Raw genomic sequence first — 27786 nt, forward strand, 5'->3', positions numbered from 1 at the left:
CTGTTATAAATCTGCACTTGTATTCTGGAAAAGAATATATACTAGATTACAGCTAGCATTTGACAAAATGAAGAAACCTTCCCTAAATCTTCCCTGAGTATTCTGAAAAAAAGCTTCTCTACTTACTATTTACATTTTAAGAAATACTAGTAAATATATATGCATATTTCAGGCCCTGATCAGGGCAGAAAGTACAATCCATGAAGACACTTAATCCAGAAAGTGCTGTAGTTTACATCTATTTTCCTGTATATGCAATACACACTGAATTTATTATTAGCCTTAATGACACTTCTGCCAAGAAGCATCTGCTGTAAATGATCCACAAGCAATGTCAGGAGCTAGTTTCGGAGCCTTCATCTCACGTTTGGGGTAAGTACCAGCAATGTCATCTTCTGGCTCTACGTGCTGAGGCCAAGCGTAGCCATCGCATGCCTCCACTCCCACCTTCGCTGCTATTATCAGTATTAGCCCATGCCCAGTTACTGTCAAGTGCTCACCTCCTGTCTTCGCTATGCCACCACCTCCATGCTCCTGATGGACAGCTCTCTTACCAGGTGGTGACAGTCATGTAAGGTCACTGGATCTTAATGATCTAGCTTTTCCCCTCCCTACTCCCACGAAACTGCCAGCAGTGTCTTTCCTCCCCCAGAGCTACTGCTGGAACAAATGCACTGCTCTGTGGAGCAAGAAGGGGAGCCCAGGCCTCCTAATTGGGTTCAAAATATTCCCTTGCTGGTCCATGACCCCATTTAAATGAACCATAGAACATAAGACTGTCAGGGAACAAGACTAAGCCACTGGGCTCAGGAGCACTGGAGGTAACGTCATCACCAACAGTAAGGGAGGAGACTTCGAGTGAGGCAGCATAAGGCGCTGCCTGGCCACAAGCCAGCTGCTACTGTCGGGAACGGGCGAAGGAGGCTCATGCAGCAGCAACCTTCTGAGGGCCTACGGAAACACCAGTAGTTCCTCCTTCCCTGTGGTTTGTTTGGTTGGTTGTTTTTTTTACCCCTTCCCAGGTCCTGAGGGAAAAAAATGTGTTGCTTTCTCCACTCCCAAACAGCCCACTCCAAAGCTTTTATCATCTCTGAGCACGTCAGAGAGCTAAGTACATCATGCAAGCTTTCCTCCAGCCCTTTCCTCCCACTTCTAGAAAGCACGCACCATCTCGTCATCCAAATGAGGCACTCGGAGAGCTGAAAAGCCCCTGGAGTATGTGAAACTTTCGCAGGTTGTTTAATGATACTCCCAGTCCTCAGTGCTCAGAAGGTAACTTTCAAGCTTTGAACAAAAAATGTAAACACTCAAGAACATAATCTGTTTGTGGTCTGAAACAATGATGTTGTGGAAGAGGTCACGTGCCCCCAGGAAAGTAACAGCCCAAGGAAAGGACTGCATAGGAGTATTTGGTGATGCTTATATTTATATCCCAGAGCAAAGAGAAATCATGGTTCTCCCATCACTCAGCCATGAACAACCTCTCTGTTCAAGGGAATATAAATCTTTTAGGGGAGAAGATTTAAGATTGCGTTACAGAAGACCCATAAGAGGGGGCAGGTGCTTACAGCTGATGCCTTCGCAGCAACGAACAATTCCCACCAACACAGCAGTAAGGTCTCTCCATGATCTTCCTAAGCTTCTGCTGCAGCCCTCCCATTGTCGTGGTGAAAGGAATTCAAAGTGTTAAAGCATTAGTGACTCTCAGAAATTAGGAAATCTCCTTTCATTGCTTTCCTCTTTTCGTTATAGACATGACAAGCACCTCCCTTTGTTTCATGGCAACTACGCAGCAGCTGGAAGGTTATCCAGGAAAGTGATTTCCTCCATGTCCATCATGTGCCTACAACATACTCATGTTCATACTCTTAGGTTCATTCATACTAATACGAGTAACATTGAAAAAGAACTAGTGCTCTTAATACACATGCAGCTTTAATGAAGAGGACTTCAGACTGCTGATAGGAATAACTCAAATCAGAAATATTATGGAAGGTGGATCAGTTAATTAAATCCTAACCTTTTCTGCGTAATTCTGCATGTTGAGAGAAAACCCAAACCATAAGGGCTATGTTCTTCCTCAAAAAAGCTAAGAGCCTCATCAACACATTTTCCAATGTTTAATTTCTACAGTATTGCAGAAACAGCTGCGATTACCACAGCCAATCCTTTTGCCAGTGGATAATCAGGTAAAAAACCACCACTTAGTTGAGAAGTAGTCAGTGATTTCCATAAAAAATTCAAACCACCTGCTGGAATGGAATATCCCACTGACTACTGACACAGTATCAACAATTAAGATGTCATAGATTTTTATTTTTTTAAATCCTCCCATGCTAAATTCCAGATTTTACACTGGGATATGAATATTATTTTAAGAGGAAAAACAGATCCTATTATTCTTGAGTCTTACTGCACAAGTAAGTTGGTAAGCAACTAAAAGCAAGAAAAAAAATTAAAGAACTTTAAGTTTTTAAAAAGAACATATTTAACAAGAGGTTTAGCATCCGTCATGAAGGAATATCTGGTTTTATTCTTAAGTAGTTGCATCTATAACCCAAACAACAGGTATTAAGTAAGGTGTTATTAACTGAACTGCTTTCCGTGGCGGCTCTTAGACTAAGCCCGCTACAGCTGCTCCAGCCGGCAGAGTGCTGAACGACTGGGATGTTTCATTTGATAATGTGCTAATCTCAACAAGTGTTTAAAAGCTCTGGGGTGGGCCAGACTACTTCCCGTGAAAGGCTGTTCATGTAACTTGTCTCTCTCACACACAATGTAATTTGAAGGCATCTCAGGAAGTCCCTTGTATCTAGAAACCACCTTGGTTTTTACTTTAAAGAGGGTTACTTGTCTATATTATTGTGAATATTATTATAACTGCTTTTTAACTAATGAGGACAAAACACAGCCACTTCACTTTATTTTATGGACACCATCAAACTGAAAAGAGCAGCCTACATGCTTCAGGAGATAACTATCTCAAGAGTATGATTTGGCAAGTTAACAACTAAATTCTTTGAAAAAAATTAGATGTCATCTTCATTTGATAAGATTTACAGAGTTTTGAGGTTTGGTTTTTTTTTTTACTCTCACTTATTTGCAAGGAAAAAAAATGTGAACCTACAGTGATATACCTCAAAACCTGAAAGTCTTACTCAACCATAGCTTGTGACACAATCATATAGCTGTTCATAAAAACACTGCCTGCAGTGGACAAACTAATTCGGGAATTACGTGTCACTGTTGTCTCTGACAAAGCCTACCTAGAGGAAGTTAAAAACTGTTTACTGTACAGTCCTGAATAGAACATAAATCCACTACCAGCCACTAAGCTTTCATGTTTCATCAGACATTAATGGCACTGACTTTTCAAGAAACTTCATCTCACATTGATTCAATAGAGCTTCACTTCCCTGACCAGCTGATAAGAATGCTGGGTTTCTGCTGCTGCCCAAAACTGGATATGAATCTTTTAGTGATGCCCTACAGTGACATATATCGCCTCTTTAGGACCTGTAATTTAAAAATGCAAATGAGAGAAATGCACAAAGGAAAGAAATTAATCAAGTAACACTGCTTAACATCAGTTGAGTCTCAGCCATTGACTCTTTTATTATAACAATAATTAATGCTATCATCTACATTACTTTGAGAATAAATAACAGTAAACAGTGTTATTATGCATACAGACATACAGCTTAACCACTCTCCATGAAACAATACGGCACGCTGTACTAGACCTGTCCCACTGCGTAGAAAAGCTAATAGTGTCTCTGCAAATCAGTAAGTGGGAGGTACCCAGGGCACCAAAATGCTACTGATTGCGTCTAGACCAAGTGGATGAACACCACAGCATGGTGACATGACAGTTGGCTGACTTTGGCAATTTAGTTTTAGCATGTAATGGCTTTCCTTCAGCCTGCAAACCAAAAACTGTAAGAAAGGATATGATGTACACTTGGGCTACACGCCATTAGGGGGTAGGGATGCAAGCAGAGTTGGCAGTCAGAAAGATCAGAAACCCTTCATGTATGCTAGATGAGTAGTAGTTATAATGGAAAATCCTAAAATAAACAAATAGCAAACAAACAACTTCAAAAATATTAATGAAAGGTGTCCGTTTGCAAACCAAGAGTGCAGTACTCTTAAGCAAAATGATCCCATCCTGCTCACCTGTTCCATAACAGAACATTACACTGCACGCTCTGTAACATCACCCTCCTTCGCTGCTAATATGCCTATGGTTTCATTTTCAAGGGATGCAAGGTTAACTTTGACCACCTAACTTCCACTTCTCTGCCACTGTTAGGTTTATTGTCCATTAGGTGTATGCCTACACAGCATGCAATCACACACTGTTCGAAAGGTGACCTACTCCAGGTCTGACTACTATCCAAGGTTGACAGAACCCAACCAACCCTATTTTCTGAAATGAGAAGTTTTATTATTCAGATTGTAGTTAGCTTGAAAAGAACACCAATGAATAAGCAAGCTTTAAAGACCGACCATATGTATTGTCTCACCAGGTTTCAGCAGAAATCAAACGACTGATGTGTGCAATAGGCACACATCTTACTAGTAACAAACATGGAAAACAATTAGTTGAATATGAATAAAACCTCATATTAAATACATGGTTAAGTAGTTTGTAATAAAAACTATTATAGCAGAGAGGGGCAGTTTAGCCTCTTCAGGCAGCATTTCACAGGGACAAATAAAAATACACAAACCAAAAAGGATAATTTATCCACCTTGATCATTCGGACCTGGCAGCTCACATTGCTGCACAAGAGCAACCAGCCACAAGATCAACACAGCAGCTGCTGCCAAAAGCCCGGTGGCGGCTCAGAGGTACCTTCCAGCGTTCTCCCACCTCGTGTTAAGCAACTCTGACATTTCTTCCATGTGCTCCACAGAGAACTGCCCTCCATCCCTCCAAATTAAATGGAAAGCTGTCACCAATGCACTGCAGTCTGCAAGGGTGAGAGTGCTTTTCACCCTTGTTCTTGCCTTGGTGAATTAGGAGAGATTAAACAGATGCACATGGCAACATTTCTGACTGCACCCTGCTACTGCAATTACGGTTCACAGTGACACTGATGCACCTTGAAGAGACTTCTTCCAACATTACATAGAAAGGCTGGAGGAGGGTGACACTAACAGCACAACAGACCAAGGTCTCCTGGTCACTTTCATCTTAAAGGCAAAATAGTATCATTCTGAGCTAAGCTGCCTGCCATTGAATGTTCACTCTCAGAAGATAATCTGAAAAAAAATAAGCAATCCCAGACTACTTTGATTCCTGCTCTTCCCGTCTCTCCCTCACCCGAAGGTCCGTGAACTTTCCAGGACAATGAAATACACTCAAAGAGTTGCGATCAATGGCTTGATATCTGAGTGGAGACTAGTGACAAGTGGTGTTCCTCAGGGATCAGTACTGGGACCGGTGCTGTTTAACATTTTTGTTGGCGACACGGACAGTGGCATTGAGTGCACCCTCAGCAAGTTTGCTGACAACACCAAGTTATGCAGTGAGGTCGACACGCTGCAGGGAAGGAATGCCATCCAGAGGGACAGGCTTGAGAGGTGGGCTCAGGCCAATCTCATGAAGTTCGACAATGCCAAGTGTAAGGCCCTGCACCTGGGTCAAGGCAATCCCAAAAGATACAGCCTGAGCAACGAGTGGATTGAGAGCAGCCCCGGCGAGAAGGTCTTGGGCATGCTGGTGGATGGCAAGATGAACATGAGCCAACAGTGTGCGCTTGCAGCCCAAAAAGCCAACTGTATTCTAGGCGGCATTAAAAGATGTGTGGCCAGCAGGCCGAGAGAGGTGATTCTGTCCCTCTACTCTGCCCTCGCGAGACCCCAGCACAAGACAGACATGGAGCTGTTGGAGCAAGTCCAGAGGAGGGCTACCAAGATGGTCAGAGGGTTGGAACACCTTTCCTATGAGGATAGGCTGAGAGCGCCTTGTTCAGCCTGGGAAAGAGAAGGCTCCAGGGAAACCTTATAGCAACCTCCCAGTACCTGAAGGAGGCCTACAAGAAGGCTGGGGAGGGACTTTTTACAAGGACCTGAAGTGACAGGACAAGGGCTAATGGTTGGAAGCTGGGAGAGGGTAGGTTTAGACTAGATCCTTACAAGGAAGAAGCTCTTCACGCTGAGGGTGGTGAGGCACTGGAACAGGTTGCCTAAGGAAGTTGTGGATGCTCCATCCCTGGAAATGTTCAAGGCCAAGCTCGATAGAACCTCAAGCAACCTGGTCTCATGGGGGCTGTCCCTTCCATGGCAGGGGCGATGGAACTAGACGAGCTTTGAGGTCCCTTCCAACCCAAACCATTCTATGATTCTATGAAATAACGCAAATTTTCATTTCAGTGATGCCCTGGAGCCACCAAGAAGGATGAGAAAATTTGTAAAGGGGCTATAAAAAAACAGCGTAAAAAAAGCAGATCTGCTGGAGGGTAACTGCTCTTGGAAAGAAAAGCAGCTGGAGCGGTTCTTGGTACTTTGAAGACTTTCAGAGGGAAGTTAGAAGAAAACAGGAGTGGTTCATAACAGTGTAGATACAAACTGATAGATGTCTGTCAGCCTCTGAACCTTTGAAGCTCGCACCCCACTGATTTTCAGCTTTTTTTCCCCCTCTATGTTCTTAATGTACATAAATTCTTCTTAATTAATCTATGCCAACATCTACTAGACACATTAAATGATATAGCTAAGATCATTGTTGCAACTACCTGTTGCCACTTTGACTTGACCATGAAACAAGTCATTTAATATTGATAACTTATTATGTAACTTTAAGTAGCCATAACTTCATATGAAGAGTGAAAACTGCCCAGCTTCAGTCAGCAATAGGTGCTTCACTGAAACTGATAAAACACTATATTGTTTAAATAGTAAAGAAGAGCAGTCAACAACAAGCATTTTAATATCTTAAAAGGAAAAGCTTCTGTTAAAAGAACAACTAGTTAGACATTTTTGATACACATAATAAATTTTCAAATTTTACAGTTAGTACTAGTATCTTTATAAACAGCAATGTTTCAGCAAGTGAGCTCAAAGGGTATTTGAGACTATTTCCTTCATGGGCATATTATTTTAGAATTTCTTCCTGTGGGTTGTTTCTGCTTTCTCTGCTGCAGTCCCTATCAAAGACACATACATGACTTCCTGGACCAATAATCTGATCAGGTACAAAAGTGTATGCAGCATGTTTCTGCATTTTGTTAGTAACAAATAATTCTCCCAAGTAATTTACCTTCATTTTTATAAATATCCAACCCTCTAAAGACAGAAAGCTGAGGCCAGTAAGTTTCGAACTTGGAATTAATCTATTTTAGAAAAAAGTAATGCAGCAATTTGTAGGTGTGAAAATTGGACATGTGAAGAACAGAACTAATGTTTTTTTCTTTTTTTTTTTTTTTTTTTTTACAGCAGTTTCTCTTGTGTCTAAAGACATAAGCAGGTAAGGAACATTACCTTATGCCAGATTGCATCTTCCTCACTTAAAAAAAAAAAAAAGCTTTCAGTAATTTGTATAAATTTAAATTAGACATAAAGATCCCCTAGCAAATTATGATACACTGGCACCAATTAAAGTGTGGTAAATTTACGGAAAGGCAACACATCAGTCAGTACCCGGGATGTATAGAGAGCTACATCACATAGCTCAGTTATTCCCTACAGGCTAATTGTAGGAGTTGGAAAATGGAAATGAAAACTCTTGACAGCATTGATGTACTTGGTCTCACTTCTTTGCATTTACCTGAATTACAGAATTCATGTTTTCTACTAGATTTTTAACACATATACATAGTAAGCTCTTTACTAGCTTCTTCATATGAATGAGAAACAAAATTTGGATCCTAATGTGAGAAAAATAATAGGATCTAATGAGTATGCAATACAAAATCTACTTTAATATCATCTTCTCAGATAAAATATTACTGAACAGTCTGAAAAGACTTCAAACATCCCATTATTACCGTTTTGACCTGAGGCAAAGCGAAGCACTGAAAATACATCAAGGGTTCTGTTCAAGACTAAACGGGTTATGCTTGTATTATGCAATTTGTATGAGACTGAGGCAATGATGAATACACCCAGTTCAAAAATAAAATAAAATAAATTGGTAGGTTATTCAGTAGTACTTTTATCAAAGCTTCACCCCATGTGGCAATGCACAAAGAATCACCTTGACTAATCTGTTTTGTACACATACATGAAACACATAAGTTTCCTAATAAAAATACATATTATGCATCCTTTGCTAAAATCACCATCACTTCCATAACTCATGAGCATTCAGTCTCAGCCCCAAAAGAAATAAAACTAGCCAGAAAAAGGACTGCCCTTTTGGACATTCCTTGCTCCTGAAAAGGAAAATGGCAGGATTTTATAACAAAAAGAAACAAAATCTGCTTAAACATGTTCCTTCTTTATGTAATGAGAAATAAGGAGGATATCAAACTCTTGACATTTGGGCAATACTCATAGTGATAAAATTCAGTCAAAGTAAATGCAAACTGACTTCAGCAGCCACGCCTCTTTTGAACTGTTGACGTGAACCCATCCAGACACTTATACAGCTATCTCTTCACTTCTTGATAGTCAAGACTAGCCTAGCTGAAACGGGGAAATACCAGGAGAAAAGCAGTTGCAACAGGACTTTAGGTCTGACCAACAACAGTATCAGAAATACCATGCAACCTCTGGATCAAAGAAGGCCGCGGAGTCAGAGTGCATTTCAATTAACAGGCAACTGTTTGAAGATCTAGCTGTACTAAAGGGATGTCTCCATGTGCAATTACTATTTGTTCTGAATCTTTTAAACCACTTATTTTAAGGGTAGAAATATAAAGGAGACAAACATGGCAATACGTTATAATTAAATGGCAAGTCAATACTTGTCTGCTTTTTCATTTAGTTACCCTGAACTTATGCATCTTATATCCATTTCTGACACACAGAGCTGTATTCTGGTTATTTTTTAAACAAAATGCTGCCACAGTGCTAATACTGTAAGCTAAAAAATACCTTCACATTGCTTCATTCCACTTTATCATATTACTTTTTCCAAAATATTTTTGGTATGCCTTTAACTGCAGAGCACCATACCAGTCAGATACCTGAGTTAGCTTGAAATAGATTATGCTGGCATAATTAGACTGTTTTCAGCAGCTAAACTAGAGTTTAGCAGGAGATAATTTAAGCTATTTTTCACCATGGTAAATAAGCCTGCACTGGATGCTAGAATTGACTGCCCTAGTGCTCAGGCTGGCTCATTTAAAGCTGGTTTATGTACGTGTGCTGTACAGATGTAACCTCCTTTATGAATGCATCATATTCACTGATATTTCTTTTAGAGAAATAGCTTAATTTTTATTATACTCTCTATTATTTATTAACAGAACCATTAAAAGCAAAGAGTTAGCTATCAAATGGTCTGCCAAGCAGCCTATACTAGAGCATGGATCGACCTATTTCATCCTGTAGATGTGCTTCTGTTAATAAAATCCAAAGCTGCTAAAAAAATAAAAAAACCCCCTCCACCAGAGAGGCACATCTGAAGTCATAATAAGCATGCAATTTGGGTATTCAAAATGACATCATGACAGCTGCCATGCCTTCCAAGTATTGAAAGTGCTTTAAAAATAAAGCAGTGGTAACGCAGTTTGGCAAATTGCTTCAATTGGCTTCCTACCATCCAAAAGTCAACATTAACAGCAGCTTGGCTTGATTTTTTTTCATCTGCCTTTTGTAAAGTAGATTAGACAGTGAAAAGAGTCAGGATTTTTTTTTTCTTTTAATTTCTGTCCCAGTCCTTCAGTAAGAGTTTGCAACAATGCACCCAAATTACTTTGTAAACCCATCGCACATTCCAAACACGCTAACTGAAATATTACTTTTTCCACTGCATGTTTGAAATGTGTTATTATGTCTTACGTATTTCTCTTGCAGAAAATTTTAACCTCAATAAAAGCACTGCCTCTTGCTTTCACTTAATTGTGGTTTTTACTACTTCTGGAAATCTTTGCCTTAAAAATTCATTTGATTGGGGAAAAAAAACAAACAACTTGTAGAGGTGTCTTACCTAAAGACTGGTAAAGCTCAGTCATCTTGGGATGATCCCAGCAGGTCGTTTGCGTCTCATGGCTACAATACAAAACATGAAAGTTAATAAAGTAAAATTTCTCTCTCCATCATACAGTGAGTGATCCAGGTTGCACATCAGAGCACAGTGCCAGACCAGCGCCCGCAGCCTGAGATGCTCCGGCCAGGGCACTCGGCAGCAGTAGGCACATCTTCTGTCAACGTGAGGCGTAAACTCAAAGCACTTTATTTAGGCATGGGCTCAAGAAAGAAAATTAAAAGCAGGACTAATATTAAAAAGACAGCAAGTATTCAGATATGCCATAATGTTCTGAGGAATGTGTAAGCACACTAATCAATTCTTAAAAACGCGTTGTTTTGTACAGATCATTCTCCAGCTCCTCTAAAACTAGAGGAGAGACATTTAAAACGGCTTAGCTCTTCAAGCATTTAAGGAAACTCTGACCAGATACTGCGATCCGTGGTATTTTTGACCTGCTTTCCCCTACATGCTCTTTCTGCACTTTCCCACCTGGTAGGTAAGAGCTTCCCAATGCAGCGGCTGCAATTCTTCCTTTCAGACCAAACATCTGCACTAAAATCCCCATGCAACAGCCCACTGACCCACCACCAGCTTACACTGCTTTTCAAGCCAACCCATTGCACACCCCATATTGATGGTGCCTTTCAGCAAAGGCTACCGCTGCTCCTCTTGCTTCCCGTGGCTCCCAGGACCTTTCCCTTGCCCTGGAGGTCCCTGTGCAGTGTCAGGCATGCCATCAGTTGTTGGGAAGCCAGGGAAAAGCTAAAGCGGGGTTATGAAACGCTGCAGTTTGACTAGAATGTAAATTGGACAGTCTCTGCATTGAGGCTAGAAGTCTTCAGCTTCGCAACACATTGCCAAAAGACATGCAGTGTGAGAAAGCCAACAAAATAAAGTGTTAGCGGGTGTAGTAGCAACTCATGTCTCCTAAGGTTATGCTTTTTATGACTTTTTTTTTTTTAATGGCAACATAGCTAACATGATCATGTTTCCGTAAACACAGAAAACGTGAAAGAAAATTCTCCTCATCTATTCTGTAGCCAATGCAGTCCTGTTCATATGGAATTCAGCTACACTAAAAGACAACCATGAGTATTCATAAAAAAAAAAATTCTGGGAAGCGTATGTAGCACAGTCACTAGCAATCACATTTGCAACTTCTGTACTTAAAAAAGCCGACATCCTCGTTCCAACACGCATACATCATTTGGGAGAAAATATGCAGGAGAGCAGGACCTGATCCACAGCGCCGTGGCGCTCCTGGAGCACACACCTTCCAGCTCCAAGAGACTAAACCACAACCTAGCCAGAGGGCTGAACACACCAACTGTGCACTGGAAGACTGATACAATGAGGTTGTTTTAGAGAACAAATAGTCCTTGCGTTCTTTTTAAGGCAGTGATATTCCCAAGTACACCTTTACAGGCTAAGAGGGGTAAAATTTTCAATGAATCACTTCAACACCACCCCTACTGAAGGAAAAAAGAAAATCGTTACATGTTTTATTAGTATGATTTAATTTTGGTCCTAAAAGACAGGCTATTTATTTGATCCATGTGAATATTTTCCTGGCCCAGTAACCTCTACATATTCAGTAGCTTACTATAGATAATATTTCCAGATTTTGCTCTGTAACTGCAAGAAAGAATGAAAGGGATCACAAGCACTAATCATAAGGAAAAAACGCTGCCATAGCACTGCCCTATTTGAGAACAGACTTTTAAACAAGCCCTGTCTCATCAGCCTTAGCATCCCCTCCCCTTCCTAATTCCTGCGGTGGCTGAAGGCAGTGAAAGAGGGAGGAGGACACTAGAAGAGCAAAAGCAGTCTTGTTCTTTGCTCTGGTAAAAAATGAGTCCTGCAAAGGGAGGTGGCTGCAATCACATTCAGAAATCTAAGCCTCATGTTTGTTTGTTTGTTTGTTTTTTGTTTTGTTTTTTTTTTCAAATGCAGAAACTGGGTAGCTTCAAGTGAAAACCCACAGATCTGAAACACCTGCACCTGAGCTCCCGCATTTCCTATCACGCTTGGTACCAGCAGGTTCTGCAGAGAGAATGTAGCACCAGCAGCTCTTACCATACCCAGGTATAAAGTGCATTTTTGAAGAAAACCAGAAACGGTTTCGTTTATATTGAGTCCCTAAAAACCTGCCTACCTAAAGCCTCTGCTTACTCAACAGCAACCCAAAGGAAAAGAGGAAGGGAGCATACTCATTGCAGAAGAACCCTGTAGCCAGAGATGCCATGATTCAGGTGAACGCACTGCAGACCCAAATAAACATTCAAACCCACAGACCTGGGGCCGTAGTTTGTTTGCAGCCAATGTTGGTCCCAGATCACTAGTTCCCCAGGCACTAGCCTGGCCGCCCTGGCTTGCTTCCCCACGGGCAGGTAGCCCCAGAGGTAGGGTGATATTTGAATAGCAGCTGTACCATGGTTTGTATGCCAAATGATGTAGTAAAAATGAGAAAAGAACCTACGCACAGTTACAAGAAACCTCTGAAAATAATCTGCCTGACTTCCTCTACGAAATTAGCTTGGCAGCCCCAGATTGCTCTATGAATAAAGTAGACCACTTCAGACTCCATAGCTGTTAAGACGGTAGCCTTCAAAGGCATGGAATCCCCAATATAGTATTTAAAAGCCATCAGATATCTGGCAAAGGTGTATCTAGACAGGATTATGGAATCCCATGCCTGTGTTGGACAGAAGAACAAAAGGATCATCTTAGATGTAGAAAACTATTATGATTAATCACTAATCAACATTACACGGAGGAGTAATTTATTGATTTTTTTTATTTTAATTTTTTACACTAAGGCCTAATCATATATCAGTGATTTTAGTGTATGGTTTAAACCTATGGCATTTACTAATCTTGAAAATACATAATTGCTTTTCCTAGGATCTTGTAAATAAAATTTCCATTGCCAAAGAAACATTGGACTCCAACTGTTTTCAGATATTTCTAATACCAGTAACCCCAAACCACTACTCAATGTTCTTTTGTTTCATGGTATGAGATTAATTCCCTTGGAGATGTACATTTTGTAAGGAATGATTTTATTTGCTTCATCTGCAAGTGACAAAGACTGAATTTGCAGGGCAGGTGCACTTCCCCTCTTTGGCCCCCCTTTGCTTTATTTATAAACTGAGTTGCAACTTAGAGGAAATACTCCTGTCTTTAGGAGTAGAATCAGTAGACACCCTAACTCTTGCCCCTGCCACCTTCCCAGCTGTAACTACCCGTGGGGCAGAGTGCCCCGCAGCCGGCTGGTATGGCCATCCTCAGCAATTCAGCAGTGATCACTCAACCTCGTACCCTGTACCAGACCCAGGAAGGGACTGGTGAGCTGTCGGTGCACCTCTGCTCTCTTGCAAGAAGGAGCAAGGGTTTTAAGGGGAACTGAACCTTGGTCGCTGTGATTGCTGCGGAGGTTGAGTGCCCGCACCGAGCCAGGGCAGATTTCGCTGGTACTTGACATGCAGAACACAAGGAGGCTGCAGCTATTTCGCTCCAGCTAAAAGGCGTTTGCCTCTCAACTGAACGTTTTCAGCTCAGAAAGTTATCAACAATTCTGCACACAAGGGCAGCTCCAGGAAAGGTTAGATTCCATCGAGGCTGTTCTTCATAAGCCTCTTTGCCATTTTCAAAGGCCATTTAATTGCGAGCTTTGGGGTCGGACCGGTGGGGGAGGATTTGTGTGTATGCCCTTACTGTGAGCACCGTCTGAAGTGAAATGCCAGCTCAGCAGTTTCGGGCAGCCTCAACCACACTTGGGAATGCTGTAGCATCCTTAATAGATCTGCAGCAAAGTGTTTGCCAGAGTTTCAAACTCCCGTGAACAAGGCCCTTCACAGCTTGCAAGTCAGACAGACATGAAAAGTGTAGCACAAGTCCTCTTGACTAGCAGCAGCTAAAGCAGGGTAAGAATATGGGCAGAAATAAGTACTCAAGATGCTTTTCCAATGAACCAACATAAAAAGGCATCAATGAACGTAGCCAGTAGTTTTGCAATATTGCACGTGCTCAGAGAATACATTTTCAATTTGGCTCTACATTTAGGTCAACTAAATTAATCACTAGTTTTTAAATCATGGAGATTCTGCAACAAAGAAAAATGTAAGTGGGCTCACATGGTGTACTTTCCTCTTTCTCACCTGAATTAAGCTGCAAAGGTGGAAAGGAAATTAAAAGCAGGCCCGAAAAGGAGAAGAGCGGCAATGGATAATGATGACACCTAGGCGCTGGTGTGACTGGCAGGCTAAATACACTGATAATTCAGTGGGATGAAAGCATAGTCTTCACTTAATACGTCCTTTGGGAACCACAGGACCACTTCATTAAAGGATGATTATATTATATTAGCAAGGATAATTTTTATGTGGAGAATTCTGTCACACTACGCCTGTGTGAACTCCTCTGTTCTGCCAACTGCAGAGAGATTTGTCTCTCATCACTGTCGGCAGAGCCAATAACACATAGGATTGAAAACCTGAAATCAAGAGATGATATCCTAACAGACATACTAGCTGAATTACAGTTCCCTTGTTATAACTTGATCAGATTGGACAAAATACAGTTATTTTGTCTTCCTTCCTTTTATATTATTTCTGAGCAACACCAGCAGCAGGAGGAGTGCAGAGCAATGCTCCCCCCCCTCAAATTCCTGCACAAACTCCCCCCCCAACATTCCTGCATAAGCCACACTGAAACATTCAGACACCTTTAAACTGTTTTTGATTGCATTCCTTCTCCTTTTTTTTTTTTGTTTTAAAATATATGTCTCAGTCTCATGTTTATTCACTGCTCAACTCCAGAGTTTACAATTTTAGGTTCCAACTGCAGAGTCTTTTTTAAACTCTTGCATCCATCTTCATTGGTGACACCACAGCCAGTTCTGCTGTGCTTCTCCCCTCCCCTTCATTAGAAAATGCGACATGAACTAGATGTACATAGAATAAGAAATTCTATCAGGAAGTAATAAATAAATAGTTACATACACTCACAAAAAAGCCAAAATTCAAGTAGTATTTTATAAAGCACTGAACTGATCTATTTTCGAACCACAGAATTTACAATACCTCTCACCTTTTGGCTTTAAGATGAATAAAACGTTATTCCAACCACCTTATGACTGTTGTCAAAAAGCCAAAATAAGCATGATAGGGTTGTTTGAATTTTACTGAACTAACCAAAATGCAACTGAAATTGTTTGTATGAACAGACACTACTGCTCATTCAAAGGAAAAACGTTTTCAACAGTAGATTACAGTGATTGCAAGGAAGACTTAACATTTGTCTTTTTACAGTGTTTCATTAATTCCTTAGATAAAACAAGTTACTGCTATGGAAAGTGTTAGCAACGTAAAAAGGTGGCACTCCTTTGTGCTTTACAAAGGACTACTGTTTTCATCTGTAAATCTAGAGACTACTGATCTGTGCAGAGATTATTTCTGTTGAAGCCAAGGATCAGTGTCTTTTCAGCAGGAATTTGACTTCAGCGTGGTTTATTGGCTTTTGCGAGAATTATCAGCCTGCTGAAGGCAGGCACCGATACATATTAAAGTTTCTTGCCGTTACTGGAAATGAATAGCGGGAGAAGGGCAAATATCAACTGCCAAGTACTGAATAATAACTCTTTTTTTTTTTTTCCTCCCCTTGATGTTAAACATTTATTTTGTGCACTCTGTCACGGGCAAAGACTCCCGCTCAGCGGAGAAGGCTTGGTGAGCCGCCCCCCCAGCTGTTACTCTCCACTGATCTATTTGCTTTTCAAAGCCTATCCTCTCCACTTCTGCCAAAGCAATTTCACTGCAGGGTCTTCTCGAATCCAGGCTCAGGCAGCGACGGCCCCAAACAATTCCTTGGTGCTAAAAGGTCAAAGACCCTCCATACAACCACGTTCCTTGCTTCCTCAGCTCCGCGCACGTACGCCTGCAAAACCCACTTCTCAGCCCAACTTCGCCTTAAGACGACGACTGGGGACACTGCTGGTGTCCCAGGCTGCAAGGTGTTTTACAATCGCTATTAAGAGACAATATAACGCACCGTGTAACAACAAGAAATACAGCGCTTGTAATGCAACAGCCCAGAGGGGAACCCCTCCCAGCTCCTTCTGCCTATTAACTTGAAAGACTACTTCTAAGCATGAAATTACCGGGAAAGGTAATACACCTCCGAGCACGTTTGTTTTCAGGAATTCTCTTAAAAGTTCACGCCTGAACCAAGTCACAGAACACGCCATGCGCTACACGGGTCGCGCCTCACAGCGCTGCGCTGCCCCTTACAACCCGCGGAAGAAAGCCGGGAGACCCCCTACCACCCCCCACCCCACCCCCGCCTCCGGCACAGCCGCGACTGCCCGGCCCGCCCTCGGGGTCCGTCCCCCGCACAGGTACAAGGGTGTCCCCGTGCCCCCCCCCCCCCCCGCCCCCCCGCACAGGTACAAGAGTGGCCCTCCCCGCCCCCCCAGGTACACCGACCCCCCGCGGGAGTGCGACCTCCACGCCCTGCGCGCCCCGGCCGGCCACATCCAGCGCCGCACCGCGGCCCCGTGAGGGGGAAGGCGCCGAGCCAGACGCCGTTTCCAACTTCCCAAAGGAAGCCGGGCAGCAAGTTGAGCTTCTCAGTGTCAGAAACGCACGGTACGGCCGCTTCCCCTTTACGGTCCACGAAGACGAGGGTCAGCCACGCTGCTCTCTACCCTCACGGAGCGCGGGAGCGCCACCGGCACCGAGCTGAAATACCCCAGCGCCCCCCAAGCCACCCCCCCGCCGGCACCTGCCGCCCCCCGCATCCCCCTCACCCCTTCAGCTGCTCCCTCATGGCGGCGACTGCTCGGCGGCGCCGCGAAAGGCAGAAACAACGCGGCCGCCCAGCCCCGCCGCCGAGCGCCACTGCGGCCGCCCCGCCGGGCGGGAGGGAGGGAGGGAGGGGGCGGTGCTTCCCCGCCCCGCCCCGCCCCGCCCCTCCCGGCGGCGGTACCGGCTCGGCGGGGAGCGCCCCGAGCGCCCCCCGCCTCTATCATCAGCTCGGCGGCGGGGCGTGTGGGGGCGTCTCGCCCCTTTCCCTGCCTTCACCCGGGGTGTCGCATCCCTTACGGCAGCGCTTGAGGAAGACCTCGGGGTTTCCCTTTTTTTTTTTTTTTTTTTTTTTTTTCGGGGAGGGGGATGTTCTTTGCGCTCCCCCGGGCCCGCCGGGGAGGCCGGCAGGTCGGTGCGCTTTCGGCGGACTTGGGAAGAAAACTGAACTAAAATATGCAGCGAAGCTGGGATGGATTTGCTATGGGCCTTAACGTAGGGCTTCGCCTGGCAGCTGTTAATTTCGGCGCTTAAAACGCCGAGTGGTTTATTTGTGAGTGAAATCGGGTAATTTCATTTCCCAGGGCTTGCCTTGGCCCCACTGGGAAGGACGAGCTTCTCGCCGGGAGCCGTCAGAGCAGAAGAAATAGTTCTGCTCACGCCGAGTGACTGTCGCAATGTTTCTTTGTATTAATTCCTCCTTAATATTCAGCACACAAACAAAAGCTAACCGTCTCCTTTTAGTGCCACAAGCATTGCCAATCGGCGCAGCCAGTCTCCTCTCCTGCAAGTTTTATGAACACGTCCTTCATTCATTAAAGTAACGCTGTGCAGAGAACTCAGTCCTTCACGCAACTAAGTAGTTTTTCAAGCCTTACAGACTGCACTTTCTTGGTAAAGCCATCCAAAAAGTGTGCCTTTCAAATGCACAAAAACCCTCCCTATTTTTACATGGGGAAGATGCAGGCCTAGAAGCACAGAAAATTCATCCCACCCATAGTTTCTCCACCCCTAGGTTGCTTTACCATTACATAGATACTGGTAAGCACTGCACTTGGTGGGGTTTATCTCGAGAACCAGGATATTTAGGGCTCCCCTTAAGACTCCAGGTACCTGAGTTATCTGATTTTAGGAAAAGCTCAATAAGCAGTTCAAGAAAAGCCCACGTGTTTTTTTCTAGAAGCATTACGAGTGTAAGATGCTCAAAGTTCAACCCCTCACACCCCTAAATGCAAATAAACACCTTTATGGAATTAAGTGTTAAATTCTCATAGTTTCCAGACAATTTAATTTGTTTTAAAAGGCATAATTCACAGTTTTCTGTCGCCTTGCATCGACAACACTACCCCAACATGGAAAGAAAAAGAGGATTAATTTTTGTGTAAACATAAATCACTATGTTAAAACTCATTAGACTGTGAGAATTTTCCATTCAATTCAGTGGACCTGGTATTAGATCAATTGCTACACCAGATATCTTAGTTTTGAGGTGAATGAACTGGCTGAGGGCTGTTAACTATGTTACATCAACAACCTCATCTTTGCCCATCTTTATCTAAGTTTTAAGAAGTGAGACATCTCTCTCTAAGTCTTTGAAATAGGGTGTTTAGTGTACTACTTGGGAGGAACCTCAAGGTCTACTACAAGAAGACAGCAGCTGCCCATTTCATACAAAGGGACCCGGGGTCGCTGGAAGCTGTGGTTTCATAGCAAAAGTGGCTTGCTTTCCTTCAAGTATCTAGTACTGATATCCCAATACACATTCCTTCAATTTTTACTCTTTCTGGAGTTTCCTGGTCTGCCTTAACAGAGGCTTGATGCTGTTGTTACCACGTTGATCTTTCCCATACAATAGTGCCAAGTAATAAGAATTTAAAAAACAGTCTGAATTTCTCATACTTTGCATAATCTTCTTTCTCCTTGAGTTACAAATAAAGCATTGTATTCAATTAGACTCACAGCAGGTGAAAACCCCAATTAGTGAATCCATTTTCTTGGCTTTTTTTCCCTACCTTACACCCACACACCACTTTTTTTTTATTATTTAAAAACAATAAAGGGGAACTCTGAGTCATTCCTCAATTGAAAAGCAAATTAACCCTTTGATCTCTCAAATCAAACTATTACCCACTCAAGAACATCCAGGGGAATACATGAGTGCTGAAGGATTAAGGGATTAAGGCCTATTGACTTTGTAATTTGATTTTATAAAAAAATCTATCTAATGTAGTCCTGATTGTTGTCTCCAAATTCACAAAAGCTTTTAGCTGTTTTGATTGACCTCAAAATTATATTTTCGCTGTATAATGAAGAAGTAATACCACTTTTATTCCAAATTACTTTAAAACTACTTCTAATTTATTACAAAAATATATTTTGTTTGCAGTGTAAATGGTTACTGTCTTTGACATTTGTAACTGAAGCCAGTCTTTATGCCATTCTTAATTTTAAGCCATTTATTTGATTAAAAAAAACACCCAGTCTTCTTCCTGAAGAAAATAAAACAGGATTACAGAGTAAGAAGAATTTTAATTCCCTGTGGTGCTTTTCTTATCCAAGGACTATTCAGTCAATTTGTGCACCTACACAGAGACCCTAATCAGAAGAACAGCCTTTATTTCTTTTTGTACTGTAAGTTTGTCCTGCATGATAGCTAACCAAAGTAAATGTCTCTTCAAAATTTAACACCACTAGGTGCTTAAGGGGAAATCACAGCCCCCCAATAAATGAGTAATAATAACTAGATTACTCTCTTATTACCCCAAAACTCTTCCAGGGGAGAAAAAAAAAAAATGAAGTGGATTTGCATGCAGTCTGCATTGTTTGCTGTCCAAATGGTTACTGGAAATCTATGGATTTGAGAAACCTGATTTTTCAATTTTAATATGTTCTTCTCAGAATGTTGTTCCTTTTCTACAGGGAAAGAGCAACAGTCATACACTCATTAGAACTAAGAATATGAACATAAAATAAGTGATTCCTAAACAATAATGTTCAAGTATGAATCTTCGTAACTTTTCTGGAGGAGATTAGCATCACTATTCTGTGTTACAGACAGATACGGAAACCCAAACGCAGAAATGGCGCTTGCATGAAACTGCTTAGTAGGGCAGACATTAAATGCAAAAGTTTGCTTGAAAGTTTAGCACTTTATGAGTTAGAAAACTAAAGAGACAATTCTTCAGTTTTACTGTCATTGAAAGTGAATTTACAACGTTTTCCTATCAACTAAGTCTTTCTTCCATAGTTGTGTGAAGCGTGTAGTCCTCCTTGTAAGTGCGGCTTTATTATTTCTCAGTTATCTGGGTAGTGGATTAGCAAGCCCTTGCCTTGCATATAAGAAGACATTGTGGTGCCCTGTGTTGGGCTGGCTAATCCGTTATGCTGTTTGAGTCTATTTTCTTTTCCTTGGTATAAATAAATACAAAGAATCACTTGGGATGGCACGATGACACTTTCCTGGATCGTCTGTCTTAAATATGCTCCAAGGGCTGACACCTCCAGGAATTTTTTCAGTTTTTGTTGATAGCTCTCTTAGAAAAGCCAAGAAAAGAATACTGTTTTGGATGCTGTTGGTTTGGGTTTTATTTTTTGGCTGTTTGCACATTACCACTGGAAGCACATTAAAATACTGTAAATGCAAGGGAGAAAATGGTTTTGAATTCTTCATTCATTTTCCCCAACATTGCACTGTAAATTAAAGACCTAGGAAAACTTTCATAGCTCTGTATACTTATAATCAGTTATTCGCACCATGGGAGAGTCGGGGAAATAGCATACTACTTTCTGTCCAGAGGCAAAGCCATCTGCGACCTGTATGAAGGGAGAATAGCAGGTGCTTCTTCTTACACAGGGCTCACTCTCTGCACTGTAAGGCAGCCGTGTAACCGGCAAGTGGATCCCGCAAGAATTTACCTGCTGTGTTTCACTGAGATGTCTTTGGAACAGACAGAGTAGGAAGAGGAATCCTTAGTATTTCCTTTTTTTAAAGAATAAAACTAATTCTGCAGTAAATATTACAGAGCTTGCAGCAATTTAATGCACAGTATGGAAAGTATCGGTACACAGCACGTGTGACAGGAGTAGGTCTGTTCCTGCCAAATGCACAGCGACACGACCTCCGCATTCCTTTGGGCTGTACTTGCTTTTACTACAGTAAAGATGTCTGATTAAAACTGAAATCTTAGTCACCCTATGAGACGAGTATCATGGAGCCTCGGGAGCAGCCTGTGCGTGCTTTCTGTGCACCGCATCGCATGCTGTTGGTAAAAGATGAATGAGAGGGTGCCTGTCATTTTGGATATATTAGATACACGTATGAATTTCATCCTGTTGAAATCTTGGAAAGACTAATTTGGAGAGGCTACATTTATTTTTTAAGCTGATAGTGACAATTTAGACATCCTGCAGTAGTAGAGTATTTGTTCAGTCCCTACTGCCAGGTGTATGACCCTGAAAAGAGGAGCAGAGTGAGACTGAGATTAAGTAGGATTACATGCATCACTGGGTGCAGTGGGTAGCACATCCAGGTTCCATCAGCACTACGGGCTCTTCAGGCAAGCACCTGTAAATACCAAAAGCTCTTTTCTCCCTTCCATACCAAATCACAAGAAATAAAGAAAATTAAGAAAGAAATAACCCCTACTCTTAGGGGATGGAGATTAACTGGAGTGTGAATAGTCCCAAGAATGGGAAGATCAAGAAGCAAAATGCTAGACAACTACAAATATTAAAAACTCCTCTGAAGTAAGGCTTTTGGAAAGGTAACAAAAAAAACCTCCATTAAAAAAAAAAAAAAAAGACTTAAAATCTACCAGCAGAAAACTTATGCCAAGCAAAACTGCTTGCTGATCTTTACAACGCACAAATAAGACTTGAAAAATAGTAATTATAGCATAGTAAATTCTTGGTTTGAGGAATCTATATTGGCAAAATGAATGGTTATCATTTCAGGGAGTAAGGTTGAGAAAAAATGCAGACTAATAAGGATAAATTAAACAAAACAATGAAGGCAAACTCCATTTCTTACTTTTCTTTGCGTGCCCAGTTAGAAATAAATTACCGTTTTGCCTCCTGGGGAATTAAAATAAGCAGGATTTCATAAACTCTCTTGCTCACTGACTCTCTGTTCACCTCAAAATCTTTCTTGCCATGCACAAAATTATGTGTCGCAAACACGAAAGCTGGCTTCCCAAATTAATAACTTCTCTACAGTTTCTTATCAATATATAGATCTCAACAGCGAGAAACTCTGCATCTTGTAGTCCTGCTTCACTCAGGGCCCAGAAAGCCTGATGCTAGCTACCGGTCACCATGCATTTCTGGTCCCTAATGAGCAGCCCTCTCTTTCAAACACTTCTGCAGACATTAAAGGAGAAGCATGCCTACCTTTTTTAACTAATTTACTTTTTGGTTGCATTTCATAATATGTGTATTTTTGACAACATCAATTTTTTTTTATGACTAATATCATAGAAACAGAAAACTTTCTCTTTCATTGAGGACATTTTTTCAAAATGTCCCTATGCAAATATTATCTAGAAGAGAAAATATTCATTTGGAAAAAAAACCCACTTAGATCATGCTAGGAGAGTACATCCTGGGATGTTCCAACGGCACTTAGGTAGTAAGAGGACAATGAAATCTATTGCATTTTCTGACACCTACATGAAGGCAAGTTCCCAATGAGACCATTAGCTAGGCAAACTTTGCACCTTCGAATTAATGCATTCATTTTTTGCTGTCTGTATTTTAGCAATGGATGCTTTGCTATGTTCTCACCGAATTCGTAGTTTTTGTTGCTTTAAAATGTACTTTGAACCTGTCATATTTACCATGTTGTTTCCTCAACGATTATCATAGGATCATAGAACAGTTTGGGCTAGAAGTGAACTTTAAAGATCACTTACTTCCAACCCCCCTGCCGTGGGCAGGGACACCTCCCACCAGACCAGGTTGCTCAAAGCCCCATCCAGCCTGGCCTTGAACAGTGCCAGGGAGGGGGCAGCCACAGTTTCTCTGGGCAACCTGTGCCAGTGCCTGACCACCCTCACAGTAAAGAATTTATTCTGAATATCTAATCTAAATCTCCCCTCTTTCAGTTTGAAACCATTACCCCTCATCCTATCACTACCCTCCCTGATCCTGATCAAGAGTCCCTCCCCACCTTCCCTGCAGGCCCCCTTTAAGCACTGGAAGGCCACTATAAGGTCTCCCCGGAGCCTTCTCTTCTCCAGGCTGAACAACCCCAACACTCTCAGCCTGTCCTCATAGTGGAGGTGCTCCAGTCCCCTGGTCATCTTCATGGCCCTCCTCTGGACTCGCTCAAGCAAGTCCATGTCTTTTTTTGTGCTGAGACTCTAGCGCTGGACACTGTACTCCAGGCGGGGACTCACCAGAGCAGAGTAGAGGGGGAGAATCACCTCCCTCAACTATAATACACTACACATAACATTATATTATGTAATTCTAGCAACAAGAGGCCCTTCCTATTTTTATGTACCCACTAGGCTTTTCCGTCATCTCTCCAAACATGTCAAGGTTGTTGAACTTAGCAAGTACAATAAGTTTGAGGTCTACCCCTAACCTTTTTCCTAAACTGGGCCATGCAGAGCCCTGATGTGAGAAAGGGATGATTCTCCCTCCCTGGTAAATCAAACTTGCATTGATTTAGTTTCAAAACCAGAGAGTCTTTAGCTTCTCCCCATACCCTGGTGTGACATGAGCAAAGCTTAGCATGATTGCTTTGCTCTCTCTTCCTAAAGGTCTTAGGTGTGGATCCAGAACTCAGAGGAAAGTGCAGCACTGCACTTGGGGAAGGAACCAGCCTAGAGAAGTTAATGAGAGGAGTGAGCAGCTACACTTAACTAGCCACACCAGTAATTCCATCCAAGCTAACTCCTTCATCTGATCCAGGTGACATTTCTCATGGTTTATTTGCATAGAAATGCAGCTCCAGGTTTAGGGTTGTGCAACTATTCCCAAACTGAGGTCAGACTTGGTAACAGAAAGAAAAAAATACTGAAAAGGAAAAGTTTCTCATCTAATTATTTCTGAAATCAAAACTTTTTATTTCATTTCAAAACAATATTCTATGAAAATTTGGCAAAATGAGGCAATTGTTCATATAGCTCTGGCAGTGCCCTTTAATGGCAAGTGGCAATAGTTTCATCTCGTCCACGCCAAAGAATGAAAATTAGTGTTTATATAAACAGCCATTTGAAACAAATACAGACATACGGATACCTACATTAACTAGTGCTTCCAGAGACAGATGAATCAGTATCAGCTACCATGGAGCCATGTCCTAGGGCACAGATATGATTTTATCCTAATTGAATCTAAACGTATGTTAGCACTTAAATACTTCAGTAAAGAGGGATAATAAGGAATTTTGAGGTAAGATAAAAATTATTTCTTACCTAAGTGTAAGGAAAGGATTTCATTCAAGTCTGCTGTGGCAAGTTCAAGCATTTACGCCTTGGCACATGCTTCACAGAATTCCAGATAGCTTCTGCTCCTTCCATTGACTTAACTATAATATAGTTCTTCATAACAAAGTAGTCCTCCCAGATTTTGCTTTTAGGTATCTTTGTATAGCTCCTTCTATCTCTGGCACAGTAGCTGGCAGTTAATTCAGGACAGAATCCTGTGGATGTTAGCTGATAGGCAAAACGTGTTGCTAAACTATATTGCACAGTTTAAGCTTTATGTTTAACTAAGTCTAATAATGGGAATGCATTTTACAGAACTCAGTGTCTAGTTATACTTCCAGTATTTCTTACATTTGAATTGAGCCAAACCTGTCATGGTACATGTCAACAAGGCTTGAAAGAGCTTGCTATTCTACTGGTATACCTTCATTCAGCTCTCTATCTCTGTTATTAAACAGAAAATGGAATCTTTTAGTGAAGGAATAAACCTGCAAAATGAAGATTGCATTTCTAGCAACACAGCCGAAGCAACCATGAAAAACTTGCAATGAAAACCGGAGATGTCTTGTCTGCACAAGCCAAAGAGCCTTGACATTTATGACCAAAGGTACACAGATGACTTTTAGGAGGCACCATAGCCCATTATTAAATCAAGAACAATGGTGATTGTGTCGAGCTCAAAATCAGCCAAAATATTTTTTTTTCTTTCTATACTGAGCATTTTTCCACATTGAACTAATCAATTTCCAAATTTGTATTTGGAACTATTTTCTTAATCTTTAAGAAATTGCTTTCAAAAGTGCAATCTAAATCCTGAACAATCCACACAGCCCTAAAATATTAAGGATTTAAAAGTCGGTGATGGTCCATATTAACATTCTTAGAACCCTGCTGCTACATCCAACTCCCTTGAACACGTTATCAGAAATGTCAACCTACAGTTCTGCCATATCAACATCTGCAGCTTTTTCTAAAGCAGTCCAGACTTAAAGAGAAAATCCTTATTGCCAGGACTAAGTGGAGTTACCCATCTCTATCATCACCCTCATCACATGACACAGAATGCCAGATTATTTTAAAAATTCAAAATACCTAATTCCGTATTATCAATCATAAGAAATATCACACACTTTTTTCACCTTCTTCTCAAGAAAAAAATGTATTAAATTCTACCAAGATTTATCTATTTCTACACAGAGTACACTACAAATGCAGAGCATGCACAGGATCCAAACCATTTGTTTATTTAATAGTGTCCACAATATGATTTTTATCCTGGCATAAATTTAATAGACATAGATAACATATTACCTACTGTCTAGAAGATAATTTTCTGAGTGTCCTTAAAGTTAGAAAGAAGGGTCAACTAAACTCACCTTCTGTCTCAGAAAACATTACTAACTGAGCATTCCTCCCTAATCCCAAAATAACAGAATCACTCTGTCATATTAAGAAAATATGGTGGTGTTTTAAATTATCATTCTTCTCTCGAGGTAAATAATTTTCCTTCAATTACTGTCTGGCTCATGGTTGCCAGCTTCAGAACCAATTGTCATTTTGCAAGCAATTATCACCACTTCAGTTAATATCTTAACACTAATATGCATCAGCCAAGAGAAAATAAAGAAAAAAAAAAAAAAAAAGACCTTCAACTTTATCTTTCAGATAAAAACTGGGTGAAGATATGTGGTGTTTAAATACTTTTGTACTTTACTATGAATCTTATTTTTGCTTGTGGACATTATAATTTTCATCAGTATCAGGAAATTTTATCAGAAATTTGTTACATTTCCATAGTTTTGTCACTGCAGTTGCTCTTCATTCTCATTCTTAAAAATCTACTGTCATTATTTGTCAAATTATTATCCTTCCATCCATGTCCCTCAATTTGTTCTGTTTTTAGGGTAACTAATGGAGCAAATAATTTATTAAGGATAAAAATAATTTTACAAAGATTTGCAAAAGCTGACAGCCTAAGAAATTTGCCAAATAGAGCCCAAGCAGGGAGTGAAGGATTAGACCCCATCTAATCCACCGGTTTTATCAAATCAGTGCATTTAATACTGAACTAAAACCTTTGGAGAGTTTTATTTTTAGCAGCTTGCCATACTGAGCATTCATTTGGCTTTGTTCTAAGAATTACAAATTAGGAATCAAAGAGAAGAAACATATTTCTTGCTTGTAAGGTATCATCATTAAAAGTCTTCCATTCCCCAAACAAATAAATATAATTTTCTTTTTACTTATTTTTTCTGATAATTTTCATAGTAAACATTACACTTCACTGAGGCTAGCATTTATTTTAAAATTTTGAAAGGAATTATATGCAATGAAAATGATCATTTGGTGATGACAGTGCACTCTGTTAGGTCAGAGATGAAGAAAGTGACTGTTTTTGATAGTTATTTCTGTGTTAACATTGTGTATGAAACTTGTTAGCAATTTGGAAAAAACAAGGCCAGTGGGACTACATCTATGCTGCCATTTAATGAAATTATTTAGTCTAAGACATAGCCAAGAGAGATCAACTCTCCAAATGCGACAATACTTTGGTTATTTGGACTTTCTAGTGGCACGTTATCTTACACCTACACTGCTATGTGAGTCTGCCCTGAGAATAATTATTGTCTCTTGGTTCAAATTTCACACAGTGACTCCTATTGCTGAGATGTGGACAGCTCTACAGCAGACTGTCCATGGTACTCCTCTGCTTCCCAGTTAGTGCTCCTATGGACCTAAGGCATGATTTTATTTACATATATAGGTTTTTTTTTTTTTTAAGTTTTTTTTTTTTTCATTTCAAATTCTCTGACCTAATGTGGGAGTTGTGGCAGCCCAATCACTGCAACAACTAGGGTATCTTTCTGAAACTAGTTGGGCCTGTCCCTGCAGAATAAATCCATCACATTAAATGGCAACTACACTGGGGGAACCTGAAGAGTTCTAGATCAGCTCAAACCCCTGTAATATAAATGCCATGCAGCAGAATATAGACACAAGTGCCTTTCTGTGCTAGACCCTCAAGCTTCTTGATGAGCCTACCAAAGAAATCAGCTGATAATCAAAGTAATTATTTTTAAGTAGGGGATTTTCTGTCCAGAAAGCAACTAATTTGACAAAATCAAGTCACTACCAAGGAAAAGCAGCCATATCACAATTTCCTTTAAAGTGTGCTGAATGCTCTATATACAATTTCCAAAGTTCGCAGCAGTCAAATTTGCCAAGAAAAACAACTATTATTTCCATTCAAAAACTTTGTAAGCTGGCACAATTTTTGAGAGTTAACTAATTGAAGAAGCATTTCCATTGCATACCAGCAGAGCAGCTGGCCTCTCATGTCATTTCTTTCTTAAAGTTTAATTTTGTACAGGGAACGGTTTAGGTAGCAATTTCTGTAAGAAACTGA

The 27786-nt window shown here is 41.1% G+C and overlaps 1 protein-coding gene across 6 annotated transcripts in view; it reads right to left on the minus strand.

The window, feature by feature from the left end:
- DMD (dystrophin) overlaps nt 1-27786 on the minus strand; it is a 1194940-nt gene that overhangs the window by 66997 nt on the left and 1100157 nt on the right. For 4 of the 6 annotated variants that reach the window (XM_086469458.1, XM_086469399.1, XM_086469594.1 and 1 more), the window contains one exon: nt 10103-10164. In XM_086469458.1, coding sequence (XP_086325584.1) covers nt 10103-10164 — 62 coding nt within the window. Of the gene's footprint in view, nt 1-10102; nt 10165-16952; nt 16973-27786 lie in introns of those variants that run through there. The other 2 variants (XM_086469740.1, XM_086469666.1) reach the window with 1 other exon arrangement.

Source organism: Leptosomus discolor, chromosome 1 (assembly GCF_034619465.1).
Source record: "Leptosomus discolor isolate bLepDis1 chromosome 1, bLepDis1.hap2, whole genome shotgun sequence".
NCBI lineage: Eukaryota > Metazoa > Chordata > Aves > Leptosomiformes > Leptosomidae > Leptosomus > Leptosomus discolor.